Raw genomic sequence first — 21,699 nt, 5'->3', positions numbered from 1 at the left:
CTGAAGCATTCGTCGCCGGCTGAAAGGACTTTGCACTCGCTGGATGTAGCTAGAGCGCTGATGTTTTGTGGCCCGCACGATGTTTCTGTAAAATATTTTAAGCTTTTTGTGAACTTTGGTCCTTTGAACCATGGGAAGGCCTTGTCCAAGGCTTCCATTACCAGGTGGCTCTCCGGATGTATCACTCACTGTCACCGGTTGGCCAACCGACTGCTGCCTGGCCGTCCGTGAGCCCATTCCACCATGGCGATCGATGCTACGGCGTTCCTGTCTGGTGTGCCCCTGCTAAACATTGCAGGGCTGCTACGTGGAGGTTGACGCACACCTTCACGATATTCTACTGCAACCACAGGAATTCCAGGGAGGAGTCGAGAATCGGGCAAACAATGCTGCGCAACCTGTTGGCTTGAAGGTGAGCCTGGTGAGGAGGTAAGAGATGCTTATGTTGAGCCTTGCCATCTCCAGTGGTTGTGCTTGAGTGTACTGCTTTGTATTCTTTATTAATGAGCATGTGAATCCATGCCAGATCCCATGCTGGAGAAGGAACAAGTTACTTACCTGTAACTGTTGTGCCCCAGCATGGGTCTGGCATGGATTCACATGCAAACCCTCCCGCCTACCCCTCTGCAGCTCTTCTCTAGGTCCTGCTGCAACTTTACGTGCTTCCAAATCTGAAGATGGCTGCCAGAGGAGGGGCTTATGTAGAGGGCAGTCATTGCCTGGGGCAGTCATTTCCTGGGGGCAGTATGACCCAGAGCTCAGTGATTGGTTGTTGGGAGGACGACAGTTCAGAAATTAAACTGATTTTTGTCTTTTACCGAGGATTACCAGCCTGACGGGTAATAATCATGAGCATGTGAATCCATGCCAGACCCATGCTGGAGAAGTCAAGTTACGGGTAAGTAACTTGTTCAATTTCTAAAATTCTTCACTCCCTATAAAAAATGGTTTCTTTTGTAGTTTCTCTTTTGTCTTACATTTAGTTTGTGTTGAATGTTGTTACCTTATAATATATTTGTTTCATGTTGTCTTCATTTTATTTTTCAGATGTAAACAGGCAACCAGCACCCTTAATGCAGAATCAGAAACCACAATTTGTTACAGCTGGTAGGACATGGAATCTAGTACCAATTGCTCAAAAACAACAGCTGCAACATGCCGTTGGTCGCGGACAGTGGAATGAAGAATCCTTGATGCAAAAGTCTACAAATACTCAGATTTATGATCCACCAAATTCTTCTTTTAGTAGTTCATTATTAAATCCTTTGAAATTCGAAACAAGAGAAAGCCATTCATCTATTTTTGGAGAACATGCTCGTAACTCTGTTAGACCAATGCCCCTCAGTGATTCTAGGGACCTAGGAGGCTATATTGAAAGCCATGGTTTAATCAAGGAGTATAATCGAGCTGATAATGGTCTTTACCCAAGTAGCCGCACTGGTGGTGGCCCCTTACCGTATTCCTCAGATCCACATGGTGCAGATTACCAATTTGGCAGCCTGAATAGAAATAATCTTTCGGGACCAGGTGCAAATAGAATGTCTAATGTGGCTTCTAATAACTGGCATCAAGGATCACTGAGTCTCACTCCGAAACAGTCACTGAGTCAAGGATACAACAGCAATTTACCAGTATATGCTGATCGGGCTTCTCGTTCTTTGTTGGGGAGCTCATACATAGATGGAAGAGGAGAAATGAAACGGGTGAGACTAGTTGCACAGTATTTAATGCTGAAAGTATTGCTCTGACACCTGATATTCAACATTTTGTAAAGATGTTTTAACTGAATTGGCTTTGTCTCCAATCTAACACTTGAGAGTTTAGTTCATTAATCTAATGTGTTCTTTATATTGAGTTGCTAAAGTATCATGGTAATTTGAATATGCTTGGTTAACAAATGATAAGTGTTGTGTACTTGTGTTTAATATTTTATTTTTGTAGTAATCGCGAAGCTCTGAAAGTTTCAAAATGTGTTAAATTTGGGAATCCACCTCCACATGTAGGTTTGTTACTGCTTGTTGATACATACACCACTTGTCCTTTGTGGGCTTCTGCTGACCTAAGCTATGCTTTTTCAGATGTTTGCAGTTTGTATTTCGAGTGGATTGTATCCTCAAAGGTATTCCTCATCTTAGACATATTCCATCCAGCTTTGCTGCTCTTTGGAAATTTGTTCGGCAGAGGGCGCTGTGCGTCGATGTCGAGTCGATGGTCCCTCAAAGGCCTCCGTCGAGGGCGATGTCATTAGGTGTATAAGTAGCACACCCGTGCCCGTTGGCCTCAGTTCCGTTTTTCCACAGTTACGTTGCTTCGGACATTCGGCGCGTTTCGAGTTCTGTCAAGAAATATAATATAATATAACGAGAAGTAATTATGACCTTGTCATCGACGCCGACCACGACCCCGAGATCGGGTTTTAAGAATTGCAAGTCGTGCGGCTCAGAAATGTCGATCACGGACCCGCACCGCGAGTGTTTGTCATGTCTCGGTGGAAGGCCACGACATGGAGGCCTGTTCGAAGTGTCAGACGATGACGGGGAATGCCTTGCGAGAAAGGAGAGGAAAGCTACAGGTAGGTTGGAAGGATCGAAAAGCTTCTAGCGTCGAGTCGAGACCCCATGGGGAAAAATTTCCTCGACGCGAAAGACATCTATCTAGATCCCGAAGCGATTCTTATCGCTCGTTGCCTTCGTCGAAGAAACAACGCCATAGGTCTCCCTCCACCTTGTCGTCAGACGAGTCTACGAAAATGAAATGCCCCACAAAACATTCGTCTACCGAAGAGTGGGAAGCATTCAGGGTCAAAATGATGGAGGTGTTTGAGAAGGCGAAGCCTCGGTCCGCACCTTCTTCGCAAGCCGGCAGGGAGCGTCATCGCTCCGACACTTGCGTGCCTTCGAGCCCAGGTGATCGTAAAAGGAAGGATAGGGTACCTTCCAGGACGCCAAGCGATAAACGCTCGAGTCGACCGCTCGAGGTCACCGCCGTCCGAGACCTATCACACCTCGAAGGGGAAACCGTCGAAGGCCGCCTCAACGCCCTCGAAGTAGACCCTGTCGACGACCACTATGTCATCGACGCCTTTATCGACGTCGACGCTGAAACCCTCAGTGCCAAAGGCTCCAGCCAAGCCAGGGCAGCCAGAAAAAGAGAAGGCGAAAGTTACAAAACATGTAATTTCTTCAGAGCCTGGTACTACACCTCTTCGTCCTCCTCTCCCAGAGAAGGTTTTCAAGCCTCTCCCTAGGAAGGTGTTTTTCAAATCCTTGACCTCAATTTTTGAGGAACAGGAGAGATCCGAGGAGGAAAATGTACCTTTTGGATTGGAATATGGCACCCCAAATGTCCCCGAATGCTTGATCTCAGAGGAAAGCAGAATGAGGGATTTGGTGGAGTCTTTACACAATGCAAGTGGCATTGACACCTCTCCTGAGAATGACTTTGGTAGACCAGATCCAGGAGAGCATGCCAGTCTATCTTACCGTCAGTTAATGACCAAGGTGGTAGATTACTTGGGATGGGCTAGACCACCAGCCCAATTCGTCCAGGACGATTTAACAGACATATTGGACCATGGTCCCACTGAAGACCTAGTACTACCGTTTTCATGTAGCCTTACAAAACAGGGTGGCCAAGAATTGGTAAACTCCGGATTCTATTCCTCCGGTAAATAAATCCCTCGCATCAAAATACCGCCCAGCCAGTAGGGACCCCAGCTATCTGTCAAAACATCCAACTCCCGAGAGTTTGGTCATACAGGCAGCCACAGCTTCCAACAAACTTGCGTACCCGTCTATCCCTCCAGACAGGGACGATAAGCGTGTGGATGGTTGGGCACAGAAGGTATTTTCAGCCGGGAGCATGGCATTAAAAGCTGCCAACTCCACATGTGCCTTGGCAACATTTTCATACACTCATTGGGAGTGCATCGCAATGGCGGCGGAGCACATACCAGAAGGGGAAGAAAGGGAAGGTTTCCTAGCCATCGTTGGAAATGGAAAGGAGGCCATGCAGGAATCCCTTCAATCTGGATTGGACACTGCGTATAGTGTAAGCAGGTCCGTGGGCACTAGCACGGTAATGCGCAGGTTTGCGTGGTTACGGAAGTCGGGTTTTGCACCGGACGTACAGAACCGCCTCCTGAACATGCCTTTTGATGGGTCTCACCTTTTTGGCAACAAGGCGGACGAGAGCCTTGAGAGGTTGCAGACCTCAAAAGCAGTGGCCAAATCTTTAGGAGCTGCTATTATGCAACCTCAGCCTTTTCGTGCGCAAGGGCAATCATGGAGGGGACGATCCTATCGTTATTACACCTCATACGGGAAGACGAGAGGAATGGCCAGTCAAAGGGGCCAAAGAAAGACCACTCGTGGTGGACGAGGAAAACATGCTAAGCCAGCTCCAGCTGCAGCCTCTTTGCCATCAGCAGCTGCAACATCTGCCACAAAACCACTTTGAGGACTTGCACCACAAAACACATGTAGGGGGCAGGCTGTCGCAGCATCTGCAAGAATGGCGAGCCATTAATTCAGATGTTTGGGCTCTAGAATAATAGCCCAAGGCTATTGCCTTCCTTTTCTAAAGCAACCTCAAAGCAATCAACTAGGGAGACACCCGTTGAAACTTTCAAACCCGCTCCTACAGCAGGAAGTTCTAACCCTGCTGGAGAAAGGTGCTATAGAACCAGTACCTGCAGCGGAAAGGAACAAGGGTTGGTACTCCCCGTATTTTTTGATCCCCAAAAAAGACTGCGGACTGAGACCCATCTTGGACTTAAGAAACTTGAACAAGTTCCTCAGGAAGGACAAGTTCAAAATGGTTACCCTTTCTCAGATCCTTCAGGCCCTTCATCTGCAGGACTGGTTGGTGTCATTGGACCTCCAGGATGCTTATTTTCATGTGCCGATTCATCTCAAACACCGAAAATACCTGAGGTTTGTATTTGGCGACTCACACTATCAGTTTTGAGTCCTGCCATTCGGGTTGACCTCCTCCCGAGGGTCTTCACCAAGTTAATGGTAGTGGTGGCAGCGCACCTCAGGAGAGGGGGGGGATTCATGTCTACCCCTACCTGGACGATTGGTTGATCAGAGCGCGCTCTGCCGAGCAAGCACGATCATCTGAAAGTCACCTGCCACTTCCTCCACAAACTGGGCTTCTCCCTCAATTTAAATAAGTCTCAAATGACACCTTCCCAACAGCTTCAGTACATAGGAGCTGTATTAGACACATCCTTGGGAAAGAGCTTGCCTCCCAATACGAGGGCTTAAGACATTCCTCAGATGGTTTCCAAATTCCAAAATGCCCAAAATCTCCAGGATTACGACTTTTTAAGGTTGCTCGGCCTCATGGCATCCTGCATCTTTCTGGTGCCAGAGGCACGCTTGAGGATGAGATCCCTTCAATGGGCCCTAAAGACTCAGTGGTCCCAGTTCTCGGGTCAAATGACGGATCTTCTTCAGATTCTGAACAAGGTCAGACAAGACCTTCTATGGTGGACCTGTGCAGAGAACATCCTAGCATCATGGTCATCATGATGTTAGGATGTTCTTGTTAGGAACATCATGGTTTGGCAACCATGGCTGGAGATCACATAGTGACGGACACGTCACTCCTGGGGTGGGGAGCACATGCCAACGATTTGACAATAAACGGTCGTTGGTCTCCATCGGAGTCCAAACTACATATCAACCTTTTGGAGCGGAGGGCAATCAGACTAGCGCTGAAGGCCTTCCTGCCATCTGTCGGGGGAAAGAATGTCCTGATAATGACGGACAACACAGTGGCCATGCACTACCTAAACAAGAGGTGTGGGGTCACTACCCCTGTGCAGAGAGGCAATGCAGCTCTGGTATTGGGCTATTCAGGAAGGAATCTCTAACGGCAATTCATCTAGCCGGGGAAGAGAATATGACGGCAGATGCTCTGAGCAGGCAGAGCACGGTGTCCCACAAATGGGAATTGGCTCAGGAAGTCATTCAAGAGATCTTTGCCCTTTGGGGAACCCCCTCAGGTAGACCTATTCGCAACCAGTCCCAACCGAAAATGCAAAGGGTATTGCTCAAGGGAGTTTCCCCCGAGAGGAGCCGTGGGGGACGCGTTCGTGGTGGATTGGAATTTCCCACTATTGTACGCAGTCCCTCCGATTCCCGTCATTCCTCAGGTCATCAGGAGGCTGAGACGATTCGGGAACCGCATGATCCTAATTGCTCCGGATTGGGCCAGGAGAACGTGGTATCCGGACCTTCTAGATATGTCCATCTGTCCTCCAGTACGTCTTCCTCCGAGAGAGAACCTTCTCTCTCAAATGGAAGGTCAGGTTCTCCACCCAGAGGTCAGAACACTCAACCTTCATGCTTGGTATCTGAAAGGCTGAGATACAGGGATTGGAACCTTCCAGATGTTATGGAGGTGTTGCTTTCGGCAAGAAGGCCAGCAACAAAGTCTCTGTGCCGTTGGAAAAATTTTGCAACTGGTGCAGGGAAAAGAATGTCGATCCTTTTCTATGTTCTATTCCGGAAGTACTATCTTTCCTTCTGACCCTAGCACATATAGGTCTGAATATCGGAACAATAAAAGGTTACCTTGCAGCGCTTTCCATTTTCAAGCGCTCATCGGAAGAATGCTCCTACTTCAAAATTCCTTTGATAACACAATTCTTAAAAGGTCTCACTAATGTATTTCCTCCTCACCCATTTCAAGTACCGATTTGGGATCTAAATTTAATCTTCAAATTCTTAATGTGTGCCCCTTTTGAGCCTATGCACACGTGTCCATTAAGATTATTAACATGGAAAACAGCCTTTTTAGTTGCTCGAACATCAACAAGAAGAGTGAGCGAATTGCAGGCACTGTCTTCTGGGCCACCCTATACTGTGTTCCATAAGGACAGAGTTGTATTGAGGGTTAAACCATCATTTTTACCGAAGGTAATATCTGATTTTATTTAAGTCAGAAAATTGTTTTACCCTCGTTCTATCCTCCACCTTCTCCTTCTAAGGAGGAAGAAAGATTACAGACTGGACCCAAAAAGAGCTTTAAGCTTTTACATCTCTAGACTTTCTAGGCTTAGAGTGGACAACCAGTTATTTATAGGCTACACAGGAAGAAAACTGGGTCAGTCAGTAACAAAACAGACAATTTCACGCTGGATTGTGCTTTGCATTTAAGAATGCTATAGACTAGCACAAAAAGACCCACCAGAAGGGTTAAGGGCTCATTCCACCAGAGGCATCGCCTCTTTCACAGCCCTTCAGAGAGGTGTCCCGATAAGGTCCATTTGCGAAGCAGCAACTTGGTCTTCAATTCACACCTTCTCAAAATTCTACAGCCTGGATGCTTCCCAGACTAGGGAGCTGACTTTTGGAAAAGCAGTGCTTTATTCCGCCATCTAAAGGCATTGGTGAAAAAAAAAAAAAGAAATCGAATTCCTTCTCCAGAAGAACTATGCAAAATCCTGCTTTGTGAGCCTATCTAAGATGAGGAATACGTTGGAGGACACAATCCACTCGAACAAGTTACTTACCAACTGGTAACGTTCTTTCGATTGGATGTTCAACGTATTCCTCATCGCCCTCCCAACTGACCCCTCTGTAGATTTTTTCTGGGTTATTGCCATCTCAAATCTTGCAAGGCTGATACCCGTCTGCCGGCACAATCTACACAGTACAAGATCACAGCTACAAAAGAGGGGAAAAACAGAATTTAGGCCAACGGGCACTGCACTGCGCGTGCTACTTATACACCCGATGACGTCGCCCTCAACGGAGGCCTTCGAGGGACCGACGACATGGACGCACGGCGCCTTCTGCCGAAAAAATTTCCGAAGAGCAGCAAAGCTGGATGGAATACATCTAAGATGAGGAATACGTTGGAGGAACATCCAATCGAAAGAACGTTACCAGTTGGTAAGTAACTTGTTCTTCTGTCTGTTTAACATGGTCTACCCTTTTACCTCCTTGTTTAGTCTTCTGAATTCCTAACTCCCTTGAACTGAGGCTGATTGAGAGCAGAGCTCAGTGTTGAGGTTGTTTGCAAAATTCTTGGTTGGTGTGGTAGATTCCATGTTAAGTTTACTGCTTGTTAGGAAAAATGTACCTTTTTGCAACTTTTCTTCCATGTTTCCTATGGACCCTCTTTTTGCTCTGTTTTTAAACCTGGTATTACTTTTGAAGGGAAGTCAAGCCTTCAGTTCGACTTCCCTTGACTTTTGCTCATTGTTATGGGGAAACGAATCAGTCCTTCAAACTATCAGTACTGGGAAACTGTTTCCATTTTGCGTTCTTGTACTTTTTCACATTGCACACAGCACCTTGCAGTGCATTGGGGATATGTTTTTGTATCACCCTATGTTTTTACACTTGGGATGTTTGGTTACTTGTATGTGCCCAAAGGGAAGCTGGTGGCAGCAGATACACTTTTACAATTTTTGCCTTATTTATGGTATGCACATTTGCGTGTAATGTGTACAGCTACTTAACGTGGCCAGTGCCGTAAAATGGCTGTGCTACGAGATTTTTGCTTGCTTCTTAGGCCAGATTATTGTTCGACCTTCTTCCTGCCTTGCCAGGTCTGGAAATTCCTTACGGTCAGGCACTTGCCCAGGTGTTAAGGAGAAGATCTTGGAGGCGTACTGGAAGAAGCTTTATTCCAACGCTTTGCTGCATCTTTGTCAATCCAACGCAGATGTGTTAGGGAATATTCTCAAAAATTTGCAAATTCCCTTCACCTTAGAGACCCCCAGCAACTTGGATTTTGAGGACTTGATTTTTTTACCTGGAGAGTGACCCTTTTTTCCCCCCACTCTCATGTATTTTGATGTGTGTTTTACTCTTGTGTTCTTTGATTATGGAGTTTAAGAAACTCCATAGGCATAATCTTTTCATGTGTCACACAGCACACTCCGTGCAGTGGCACAGGGAAACCTTTCTGGCTTTCCCAAGGTTTAAATACCTTCTCTGGGATAAACTAGTGTTTCGCAGAGTAAGTAAAGTGAAATTGACTTTACTAGTCTTTTCAAATTCCTAGAGCCAGCACACCCTATCTTACAACAGAGTGCTGGAGGGGGTTACCTAGTGCCCAGTGTGTCTAGATGCTCATGTAGCAGTCAAATGCTACCCTTTCCTATCGAAATGGCTGGTGGCAGTGGTTTTATAAATAACTACCATGATTTTTCCTGACTGCGAACACTGGTAGCGTTAAATCACGGGAGCCATGTTTTTCAAGATGGCGTCCGAGACCCCCTCCCCCCACCCCCCCTTGTTTAAACAGGTCCCGATCTTCTTTTTTCGCCATTTCTTTGTGGAAAGGTCCATCTAGAGTTTTGCTCTGAGCACCAAACTAGGTTTGGTCCCTTTGTTTCATCGCCTTTGGCGGGCTTCAGGACTGAAGAGTCTCTGGCGCCAGTGTGTCTGGGGTGGGCAGGAAGTGAGGGAGGTGCCCGAAACTCTGTTTAGTCTCCTAGGAGACCTTGAATGCACTTGGGCGTGATTGACTGGTTAACTCTCCGGCAAGGACAGCCACCCTGCTGGGTGAGTGGCAGCTAGGCTGGAATGAATGAGAGGAAACTGGATAAAAGGCGAGTCTCTTTGCTTGGAAGGCAGAGTTGACCACTGGAAAGAAAGAGCCGAAGACTAGCTTGAAAAGGATGGCTGCTGCAACTCCTGGACCGTTGGTTTGCCCGGTGAAGCCCTGCTGCAGCTCTGAATCGCTAAGTTCATCTCGACAGAGAAGCCCTGCAAGAACGACTTCTCCCTTTGAGTTGGTGGGACCAATCAACTCGACCCGTAAACTTCCTGGATACCATTCTTGGAGCTAGTTGTATTTTCCTCAGAGTGCTGCCGGAAACTGAATAGCCAGGGAGAAGGACACCAGTTTGTGTGCTTGACTACAGCTACCTGAATTGAATATTTGCCAAGTGCCTGCTTTGACCAGTCCCGGTGCAGTGCAGGAGTCCCCCGACATCCTCCCTCTTGTCCCCACAACTGAGGCTCAGGAACAGCGAGATCTCCAGGAACTGCCAGGAACAGAAGTCCTCAGCTGCCTCTTTTTTCTTCATTGTAAAGTACTGTGAAAACCCGACTGAGAAAACTTACCTCTCACTGCGAAAGTGCTTGGAACTTTGGCAACTTGCAGACCTAGTCAGCTTGTGACCCAACATATGAATATTTACAAACTACTTCTGAGAACTTTGGCAAAGACTTTTCTGTTTAACTACCAGAACTGCTTTATCCTATACATGACTTTAGCCAATTTTGGGCCTAACCTATTTTCTGATGTTTGTTAATCTGCTTAGAATCACATGCTGTGCATAGTCCGACATCCAGTGGTCACTGCGGAGTATTGCATTTTGTTTTTCGTAGTCGAAAAGGGGATGTCAACAAGGCGTGCCTAACACTATCCCTATAGTGAAGTGCAGTGTACCCACAATCCCTCACGCGTCGAGGTCCCTGAGATAGTTTTTTTCCGCCCAGATATTGGTCGCCTATACGCAGAGCTCCTCGAGAGACATTGCAAAAAACTTTATTCGACCTTTGGTCGCCCTTAACTTATTGCTTACATCCCTCCTTCGGCGTCGTAGCCTCAATGCTGTTCACCGTCGATCAAGATCTCCGACGGTGGTGCCTTCGACGGAGGAGGTTGTTCGGCGTTCGCCGAACACGTGGCCTGGCCTTGACGGCCAAATACAGTAGGGAGAGTGGGGTTGTGGGACATATGTTTCTCTTTGAGAATGCCTTTCTCTTTCCCCTCCCTTTCCTTCGGGGTTGTTGTCACATGCAATCTGTTACTCTGCTATGGAGAGGACACCCTTTAGGTTTTGCCCGCGTCGCAAAGGCAAATTTACCTGGAAAGACCAGCATAAACGGTGTAACCGTTGCTTGCCCCTCGACCACAAAGGAGACGGCTGTGCGGCCTGCCAGCTCTCCTTAAACCGAAGACTTTGAAAGACCGTAGGGTCAAGAGGTGGGCAGCCTACGCCATGTCTAGATCTGATTCATCCCTCGCCGCCGCAGAAAGTGATGAGGAATGTGACAACCCGACGTCCGCTTCGGAAATCGTAGACCTCTCTAAGGAGCGTTCACGCTCCTCGTCCGGCACCGACCAGCTCAGCTCACGCCCTGCTTATGGGGATGAACACCCCGGCGACACGGACGCACACAGAAAACACTCCCATAAACATACTACCCACGGCTCTTCCTCGTCGAAGACTAAGAGCATTAGCGCCAATGGAGATGCAGGTCCTACCGGCGGCCTCCTCAGACCGTAAGAGTCTGATGCCCCCCTCGCAAACGCGACTAGCGACTGGGCTACCCCCAGATAAGGGCGCTATCACTAAACCGCCAGACACGCACCGGCAGAGAGCGCCCGTCCGCGTAGAGCAAGCGACGCCTGTAACGTCGACGCCGGAGGTACCCTCGACAGTTTAGTTGTCGAGAGCCTGGCGAGGATTATTTCCATCGATAGCCAGAGACGGACGGCGAAAGAGACTACGGTTACCGCTCATAAGGCCTGGGAAACGCCGAAAAGGTCAGAAGGAAGGCAGGAACCGCCCGCTCCGTCGAGAAGGACTCCTAGCCTACCAGAAGGCTTTTCAGAAGGCGAGGGGAACCTCTCCGACGTTATGGGATATGTCGAAGCGTTTTCTAACGGAAGGCCCTCCTTTTTCTCCCCCTGACTGCTCCGGGGTACCGCAAGAAACCCTAGAAAGACTCCAGTTCTGTATGGACAAAATGGAGAGGTTTATGGAGACTCAGAACCTTCCAACACCCAAAAGAGGGACCTCAGGAGATCCCAGGGCCAAGTACCCCAAGCTGTTTGATCCCACCCCTCAAGAGGATGTAGATCTATATGACCTCACTGGAGAGGACCCCCACTTTCAGGATGACGACGAATTCTTAGGCAATGAAGGGGAACACAACCTAGAGGAGGAAGGTTTTGAAGACAACCCGGATATGGGTGAGGGGGGGCTTCGGAGAAGACCCAGAAGAAGGCGCTTCACAGCCCTGGCAGTCCCCATCAGTGTTTATAGACCCTGAAGCCATAAACCTGTCCCCACCCAAAGACTCCCCTATTAGGAATACATCTCCTATAGACAATCAACCTACCTTTAATGCACTCCTACGCAAGGCATCGGCGCATTTCTAGATCGAGACCGGGGAAACTTCTCTTGACATCGACTTTGTAGAAAAGATCATTAAGGAGAAACCCCCTGTCAGCCAAACCATTCCCCTCCTCGCCTCATTAAAGAGACTAATTACTCCTTCACTATCCACTCCCGCGTTGATCAGAGGGGTCAACCCGAGGATAGAAAAATGTAGTCCTTCTCCATCAGACCCGTTATACATCAGGGGCCACTCTGTACCAGACTCCTTAGTGGTGACAAATACCAGGAAAAGATCAGGGGTCCCGATGTCAACTAGCAAGGCACCACCAGATAAAGAAGGTAAAAAATGGTATGCCCTAGGAAAGAGGATTACAGCCTCAGCTGCCTTTTCTGCAAGAATTGCCAACAGCAACTCCTTGCTGGCAAGTTATGCAGATGCACAATGGAGCAAACTACGTAAGGACATTGAGGAGGTGCCGGAACCCCTACATACTCGCCTTCTAGCCACGGTGACTGAAGGGACCTTAGTCAACCAAAGCATCATTAAAAATACTCTGGATGCTGCAGAGACGGCTGGGTGGTCTCTAGTCCAAGGAATCCTACTCAAACGCCATGTATGGCTATGCAATTCAGGCTTTAAACCTGAGACACAAGCATCTCTTATTAGCAAACCTATAAAAGATGCAAACCTCTTTGGTAAGGCGGTGGATGAGGCACTAGAGACCGCAAAGAAGGAATTTGACACAATCAAGACACTAGATCAAATTTCAAGGCAGCAGCAACAACAGCAGCAGCAATACTCTGCAGGTAACTGGTCCTCTAACCAAGGCACCAGTGGACAATATAACCAAAGAGGACAACGCCGTGGCAAGGGAAGAGGTCGGGGTCCTACCCCTAGAGTTTTCCAAGCCACCAACACCAAATGACTCAAAGATTCGGATCCCCTCCCATGCTTCGCCGATCGGGAGCCGGTTAACATCCTTTCTTCCAGCATGGTAGGGTATAACATCAGACCGCTGGGTACTATCAACCATAGCCCGCAGCTACTGTATAGAATTCAACAGTTCCCCTACGTACAGACCCCCAAGGGGACGACGCATGTTGCCAGAACTCCTCGCCATCCTTCAAGAAGTGGACCAACTACTAGAAAAAGGAGCTATAGAGGTCGTGCCTTTATCCCAGGTAACGGAAGGTATTTATTCAGTGTACTTCCTTGTACCCAAAAAGGACTTAACCATGCGCCCTGTACTAGATTTGCGCCCAGCGAACAAATTTGTCAAACCAGTTTTGTATGGTGACTCTACAGGAGGTAATCCCCCTGCTTTCACAGGGAGATTACATGACAACACTGGACATGAAAGATGCATACTTTCATATTTTAATATTGCCAGCGCACAGGAAATACCTCAGGTTCATGATAGAGGGCAAACACTACCAGTTCAGAGTGCTACCCTTCGGCATAGCATCAGCGCTGAGAGTATTCACTAAGGTACTGGCAGTGGCTCATAACAGGGGATTCTTACAAAGCATGCTTCTCAAATACCCAAAAGACTGTAGACCTTTTGTTTCAACTGGGCTTCTCCATCAACGAGAAGAAGTCCAGCTTAGACCCCAGCCAGATCAAACAATTCCTAGGGCCTCTAATTCGAACAAAGGACGGCCTCGTCTTCCCCTCCAACGAGAGGGTCCAAAACATGCTGTTTCAAATCCCTCAATATGTGGCCGGTCGAGAGGTGACGGTACACAAAACAATGCGATTACTAGGAATGATGGCGTCATGTATTTATTTGGTACCTCACGCGTGCCTGCGCCCAATGCAAGAGTGGCTCAACAGCCAGTGGTGTCAGGCCAGCGGACAATGGGACGATCTAGTGGTGGTCTTGCAGGCCTTGGTTCTCTCGCTACGGTGGTAGTCTAAGGAAAACCTGGTAATAGGGAAATCATTTGCCACCCCCGCAGTGGAACCCACTCTAACCACAGACTCATCCCTCACAGGATGGGGGGGGGCTCACCTATCCCATCAGACTGCTCACGGAGTCTGGACTCCGAGCGTAGCATCCAAGCACATAAACTTACTGGAGCTACTAGCTGTGTTCAAGGTACTGAAAGCCTTCCAGGCACACCTGCAAGGGAAGACAGTGATGGTCCTCACGGACCGCACCACAGCCATGTACTACCTCAACAAGCAGGGGGGCACTCACTCTCCAGGACTGTCCAAGAACATCTGGAAGTGGGCTCTCAAACACATGTTCCTACTGTCACATGTACCAGGGGAACTCAATCTGCTAGCAGACGAACTCAGCAGAGATTTCCCTCTGCCCTCAGAGTACGAGTGGCAGTTACACGAAGACATCGTCTTCGACGTCTTCACGCAATGGGGATTCCCAGAAATAGATCTGTTCGCAACTCTGGAGAACTCGCAATGCCAAGATTACGCCTCCAGGTACCCCCAGAACCAATCCAAGGGGAACGGTCCATCGATGCCATGGTCAGGGAAATTTGTTTACGCTTTTCCCCCGACTCCCCTTCTCAACAAGATAGTGCAAAAGATGCACCACGAACAAGTTACCATGATACTGGTGGCCCTATGTGGGCCAGACAGCCTTGGTTCGCTCACTTGATGGAGATGTCCCTATCTCCTCCAATGAAACTTCCCTGCCCGTACAACATGCTGTCAGAGGACAAGGGCAGGACACTACAGCCATGCCCTCAGACCATGAACTTAGCAGCCTGGCTCCTGAGATCATAGAATTTGGACATTTACAACTCCTGCAGAGATGCATCGACATTCTCAGGGAGGCTAGAAAGCCTAACACTCGTCACTGTTATTCTAGCAAATGGAAAAGATTTGTCATCTGGTGTAGGGGAAGGAGCATCAACCCAGTTGACTGCTCTCCCACACAAATTGTTCTGTACCTGACTCACCTACTAGACTCAGGATTGGTGTTTAACTCTATTAAAGTCCATTTAGCTGCACTTTCCGCATACACCACTTCCCAACTTAAGTGTCATGGTGGAAAGTCCCAGTTATTAAAGCCTTCATGGAAGGAGTGAAGAGGATCCACCCTCCCTTAGCTGACCCCGCTCTCGGATGGGACCTAAATGTGGTACTAACCAGGCTCATGGGGTCTCCCTTTGAACCCATGCACAAAGCAACACTTAAAGACCTCACTCTTAAGACTACTTTTCTAATAGCGATCACCTCCATTAGGAGAGTAAGTGAACTACAAGCGCTCTCTGTACTAGACCATTTGTTACAGTTCACAAGGATAAGGTGGTTCTACGCACACATCCTAGGCTTGCACCAAAATGGATCTCTAAATTTCATGTCAACCAGTCAATAGAACTACCAACGTTCTTTGAAAATCCCTCAAACTTAGGTGAGAAGAGCCTGCATAAACTGGATGTGTGCAGAGCAGTGACGTTTTATATGGAAAGAATTAGACCATTGAGAAAGACTAATCAGTTCTATGTCTGGGTGGCAGCAGGAATAGAAGGAGATGCAGTTTTGAAATCCACTATTTCTAGATGGATTGTATAATGCATCACTCTGCTACACTCTTGCTAAGAGAGAACTACCCTTTAAGCCAAGAGCACACTCCACTCGAGGCACCGGGGCTTCCATAGCTTTCATTGCAAATGTCCCTCTTGAGTCCATTTGCAAAGCGGCAACCTGGAGTTCTGTTCACACCTTTACAATACACTACTGTCTAGATGACCACTCTAGATCTGATTCCCAGGTAGGACAAGCAGTATTAAGGCATCTTTTCTCTAGTGTTACTTCTCACAACCCACCTCCAACTCCGGGTACTGCTCGCTAGTCTATGCACAGCATGTGATTCTAAGCAGATTAACAAACATCAGAAGACTATGCATTACTTACAGTAAAAGCATTTCTGATGGTTGTATCTGCTTAGATTCACGTGCGCCCACCATTCCTCCCCGCTCAAATGGAAGGAACATAGACTTTCTTCTAGATCTCTTTTCTGTACTCACTCACGTCTAAGAAGGCTCCCTCAGGGCAGAAAAAATACAGCGGGACCTCGATGCGTGAGGGATTGTGGGTACACTGCACGTCACTATAGGGATAGTGTTAGATGGTATACATGCATTTCGCCGAATGAAATGTCATCGTGGGATTTCAAAGTAGTGGGGGGCCTGCCCCACCCCCCCCCCCCCCCCCCCCCCGCCCTCCCAAAAATAAAAAAAAAAATACAGGGTTTCTGGCGATGAGATTTCGGCGATGATATGTCCCACGATGACATTTCGTTCGGCGAAATCACATAGAACCGTTACAGACACGCCTTGTCGACGTCCACTTTTTGACTACGAAATACAAAATGCAATACTCCGCAGTGACCACTGGATGTCGGACTATGCACAGCATGTGAATCTAAGCAAATACAACCATCAGAAATGCTTTTACGGTAAGCATTGTCATATTGAATTGGCTCCTCTGGTGAACTCAAAGTAATTGCACTGTCTAAAAGTAACTAATCTTCTTTTTATTAATTTATGCCTTTTTGCTCCTACTTCAAAGTAGTTTAAATGCCCCAGAACCATACAGTGTAAAGTACTGAAGAATATTTCTGCATGATATAGTTTGCCTCCTTCTAGTGTATGTTTTATAACTGACTGTGAAATAAATTAATAAGTGTTTTACCAAGAAACCCTGAGTGTAAGAGTTTATTTGAATACTTGTGATTGTAGACCTCTGTGTAACATCCTTACATCTCACATTCCCTCTTGAGATAAGCCTGGCTCCTCAGCTCCGCTACCAAAAACTGTGTAGTACAGACTTGTACCAAAGGTTGATTTTGCTTACACCTGTAGTCCTAGTTGTGTGTAGTGGTCCCAAAGGATACTGCATACAAACTCTGCCTAACACCGGGAAAGCTGCTGCTTTCGCTATCTAATGGTGCCTTTGTGTATGTGTTGCACAGGTGGGTGGGTGGGGGAGAGAGGGTGCAGCAGGAGTGGTTGCCTGTGTTATGCTTAATCCCCACTTCTAGTAAGATCCCCAGCACTTTTTGCTGGACTTCCGGAACTTTTTCTTTCCTCAATGAGGGGAAGCCTTTATCCCCTCATTCATTCTTATTTGCTCTGACCTTAGGAACACTGTTCTGTGTTTTACCTTTACTATGGAGTCTGTTTTCCTCCATATCTCTTTAAAGGCATCTGTATTTATCCTTTGTAGCACACCGCACCCTATGTGCAGTGTTGCTGGGAACCCTTTGGATTCTCCTTTGAGATTCTTTCTTTATCCTTACTAACTACATTTCTTAAGGTTAGTATCCTTCCTAAAACTTATACTATGAGAGAGTAGCACACATCGCCCTATGTGAAATGATAAGGTGATGCATAATGTTGGGTAAGGTTATCTTCTCCAGCATGGGGTCTGGCATGGATTCACATGCTCATGAATATTCCCCGTCGTCAGGCTGGGAATCCTCGGTAAAGAAAAAACCAGTATCAGTTTCGTTTCTGATCTGTCTTTCGTAGTAATAACCAATCACTGGTCTCTGTGTCATACTGACCACAGCCAATGACTGCCCTCTACCTAAGCACCGCCTCTGGTAGCCATCTTCAGATTTTTACCGCACGTTCATGTGTTGGGATCCTCGTGCTATTGCTCTCGAGTGTTAGTGCAATTTTTTCACGTTTTTTCTCAAAAACTTTGTTTTTTTCGGTCAAAAGAGCCTCAAGCTCCGACTCTCCATCCGATCAACGGGGACCCGTGTCGGATTCGTCTGCCCCTCAAGGGTGAAGATTTCGTCGAGCTACGCTTTTGGAGGACTCCAGAAGTTTCTCAGGCCCGGTCATGGCCCAGGAGAAGGGAAGCTCGACGCCCGGAAAGCTGTTCAGGGTCTGCCCTGGATGCCAGCTGCAGAACGTCTTCAAGGAGGACGAACACTCTTTTTGTCTTTACTGCCTACATGAGGACAAGACGCACGTGGAGAAGGACTGTGCGTTTTGCGGCAACATGTCGGAGCGGACCATGAAGGACCGCCATCAACGTCTCGCCAACTGGCTGGAAGGGAAGAGCCTGTCCGGCGAGAAGAAGAGGAAGAAATTCGAGCGGTCTTCTAAGACCTTTGAGGACGCGACGGGGGTCCAACATAAGGCCAAGCACCGCGAGTCCGCTGGCACCGGGAGCGCCGAACGGTCGGGCTCTACTGGCGCCAGGCTGGGCGCACCCTCCCCGGCACCATCAACCACGAGCCAACGCTCTGGGTCGGGTAAGAGGAAGGCCGAGCACCCGGCGAACCTCCTGGAGAGGCCCCGGTCGAGCTCGAAGGCGGAGGGGGAGCGAGGCAGTGTCCCCCCCTCAAGGATAAGGCGGTGAGCGCACCTAAGGTGGTGAAGGCCTTAATCCATCCGGCCAAGCCCTCTATCGAAACTGTCGCGGCGGCCCTGGCTCAGCCTGTGGAGGCTACACCAGTGGTGGCGACCTCGGGGCTCAGAGTCTCCCTGCCACCTCGGAGGGAGTCCTCTTTTGTGCCCATCGATAGGACCCCCGTGAAATCCCCCGTGGGGAAGAAAAAGGGGGGGGGGCAAGGCGTCGTCGTAGATTCGGCCTCAACCTCGGAGGAGGAGCTGGTCGAGGTCTTAAGCCACGGCCTCGGCGTGGAAGAAGACCGGCCCGTCGGGATGGATCCCGACGCAGGTGACGACGACATCGTTGAGGGTACCGACGGGGCCCCTGATCGCCCGTCGGATTCCCCTCTGCCAGCGCCGCGAGACAACTCGGCGGCCATTTTGTTGGCTATACAGTCCTTATGCTCAGAGATAAGGACGAGACTACCGTTGCCGACGGAACCTCTCCCGTCGGGGGACCCAGAACTGGGACCTTCTGGTGTTCCCCCTACCAAGAAAAGAAGGATCCACCCTCCGCCTCCTTTTCAGCCGTCGCGCCCCTTCCAGCCCTCCTCCCCGACCACCCGAGGGGATGATACGGGGACTGACACGGCAGCGACGGGTACGGACGACGAGGTATACGACGAGGATGTACCGTCGTCGCCTCCCACCAGGGCTTCTCCGCCCGACGAGATTGGATCGTTCCACTCCATGATCACCAGGGCATCCGAGCTTTTCCAACTCTGCCCTGAGGAGAAGAAGGAAGGTTTCCTTTATCAGCGGCGCGAGGCCAAGAGGAAGACGGTCCTCGCAGTGCCTCTATTGGACGACATTTGGGATGAGGGCCTCACCCTCCTCAAGAGCCCTTCCACGACGCCAGCTAGAAGAGACCGGTACGAGAAAAAGTACCGGGTCCCGGACACGGCCCCCCCTGTGCCTCCGGGCGCAGCCTACCCCGGACTCCATCGTCTCCGCGGCGGCCAGGAAAAGAGCGGGGGGGGTGCGGCCTCCACATCGACTTCCCCACCGGACGGCGAGGGAAAGAAATTGGACGCTATGGGACGCAGAGTCATCTCGTCTGCAGCGACGACGATTAAAGCGGCCAACGCCTTGGCTATCGTGGCCCGCTACGACAGGGAGCTCTGGTACAAACTGGCTCCCCTGCTGGACTTCTTGCCGGACGACAAGAGGGCAGAGGCCCTGGAGATCCTGCAGGAAGGCGAGGTGGCTTCGGACCACGCCATTACCGTTGCAACGGACATCGCCGACACTGGGTTCCGCCAGTTGGGCAACGGCGTTTGCCTTAGGCGGCGTGGATGGCTCAAGGCTACGGACTTCCGTCAAGACGTTCAGACCAGAGTCCTGGACATGCCCTTCGATGGGAACAACCTTTTTGGGAAAACGGTGGACGATTCCCTTCAGGCCATTAAAGCGGACACCGAGACGGCCCGGGCCCTTGGAGTTCTGCAACAATGAAGGACGCCCTTTCGGAGCAGCGGAGGCAAGGGCGCCTCCAAAGGTTCCGGCGGCGGTTTCTCCACCTACCGTCAAGCGGCCCGCTCGTCGTCTCAGGAGGCCTACAGAGGACGAGGCAAGTCTGGCGGACCCCGCCATCGTCGCCAAGGAGGTCAAGGCGGCAAAGCCTCGTCGAAGCAGGATTGAACCGGCCGTGGGGTCGGGCCCCCACCGAAGCACCCCGGTGGGAGGCCGGCTGGCGAGCTTCGTCAGCGTGTGGGAGTCCATCTCCATCGACCGTTGGGTGCTGGACGCCTTGTCCCGGGGCCACGCGCTCGAGTTTCAAAGAAGGTGTCCGCGCGTCCCCCCCATGGCCAGGAAAGAACTTCACGTCCCTCAACTTCTCCTGGAGGTAAAGGCTATGCTCAGGAAGGGCGCCATCGAACTCGTCCCAAAGAGGCTTCGGGGCTCCGGAGTTTACTCGAGATACTTCCTCGTGAGGAAGAAGACGGGGGGGATGGCGCCTCATCCTGGACCTGCGACGTCTGAACAAGTTCATCAAGGCGCAAAAGTTCCGGATGGTCACCCTCCAGCACGTCCTGGGTCAGCTGGAGGAAGGAGACTTCCTGTCGTCGTTGGATTTGGAGGATGCCTACTTCCATATTCCCATCCTAAAGGGGCACCGAAAATTCCTCAGGTTTGTGGTCCAAGGGCGTCATTACCAGTTCAAAGCCCTCCCCTTCGGACTACGGTCGGCACCCAGGGTGTTCACCAAGTGCCTTGCACCAGTGGCGGCGCAGCTGCGCCGCGAAGGGATCCACGTCTACCCCTACCTGGACGACTGGCTCATCCGAGCCAAGACGAGGGAGCTCGTCGTGGTTCACACGGCAAGAACCGTCCAACTTCTCACGGACTTGGGATTCTCCGTGAACTACGCCAAATCCCACCTGGCACCCGCGCAAGACGCTCTGTTTCTGGGAGCGAGGCTCAACACAGTGTCCCTTCTGGCCTCCCCGTCGGAGGAGAGGACCAGGACCATCCTGGGCAAGGTGCAGCGGATGTTGGTGGCCGACGCGGCCAATGTGAGGTCCATCAAGTCCCTCCTCGGAATGATGTCTTCCTGCATCTACCTCATTCCCATGTGCAGGCTCCGGATGCGCCCGTTGCAGGAGTTCCTGGACACGCGCTGGATCCAAACGACGGGCAGCTTCGAGGAAAGGATCACACTCGACGAGAGTTTCCGACGAGCGATCCGGTGGTGGGGCACCCGCGCGCATCTGACGGCGGGCATGGACTTCCAGACCCCAGCCCACCAGGAGACAGTGACCACGGATGCCTCCCTGGAAGGGTGGGGAGCGCACACCGAAAATCTGCACGCAAGAGGCCTTTGGCTCCCGACGGAGAAATCCCTACATATCAACGTCCTGGAGCTCTGTGCAGTGTTTTGGGCCCTCAGGTCCTTCCGTCCCTCAAGGGCAAGGTGGTGAGGATCTTCACCGACAACACCACCACCATGTTTTACATCAGGAAACAGGGCGGAACCAGGTCCCCAGCACTGTCCAAGGAGGCGCAGGACCTGTGGCATTGGGCCGTCGCCCAAAAGGATATTTCTGGTGCCTTTTCATCTGGCAGGGATAAACACCATCGCCGACTCGCTCAGCAGGGAGCTGCGCTCGTGCCACGAGTGGGAGCTACGGCAGGATCTAGTGGATACCTCTTCCGACGGTGGGGCACACCCCAGATCGACCTGTTCGCGACGGCGACGAACTCCAAGTGCCTGAGGT

At 50.0% G+C, this 21,699-nt stretch overlaps 1 protein-coding gene across 2 annotated transcripts in view; it reads left to right on the top strand.

Annotated features, from left to right (window-relative positions):
• Positions 1–21,699, top strand: part of LOC138497211 (uncharacterized) — an 835,962-nt gene that overhangs the window by 747,919 nt on the left and 66,344 nt on the right. For both annotated transcript variants that reach the window (XM_069620534.1, XM_069620535.1), the window contains one exon: positions 1,048–1,703. In XM_069620534.1, coding sequence (XP_069476635.1) covers positions 1,048–1,703 — 656 coding nt within the window. The remainder of the gene's footprint in view (positions 1–1,047; positions 1,704–21,699) is intronic.

The sequence above is a fragment of the Ambystoma mexicanum genome, chromosome 5q, assembly GCF_040938575.1.
Source record: "Ambystoma mexicanum isolate Mex_15411 chromosome 5q, UKY_AmexF1_1, whole genome shotgun sequence".
Taxonomy (NCBI): domain Eukaryota; kingdom Metazoa; phylum Chordata; class Amphibia; order Caudata; family Ambystomatidae; genus Ambystoma; species Ambystoma mexicanum.
This window is presented reverse-complemented; position numbering and strand designations above follow the sequence as displayed.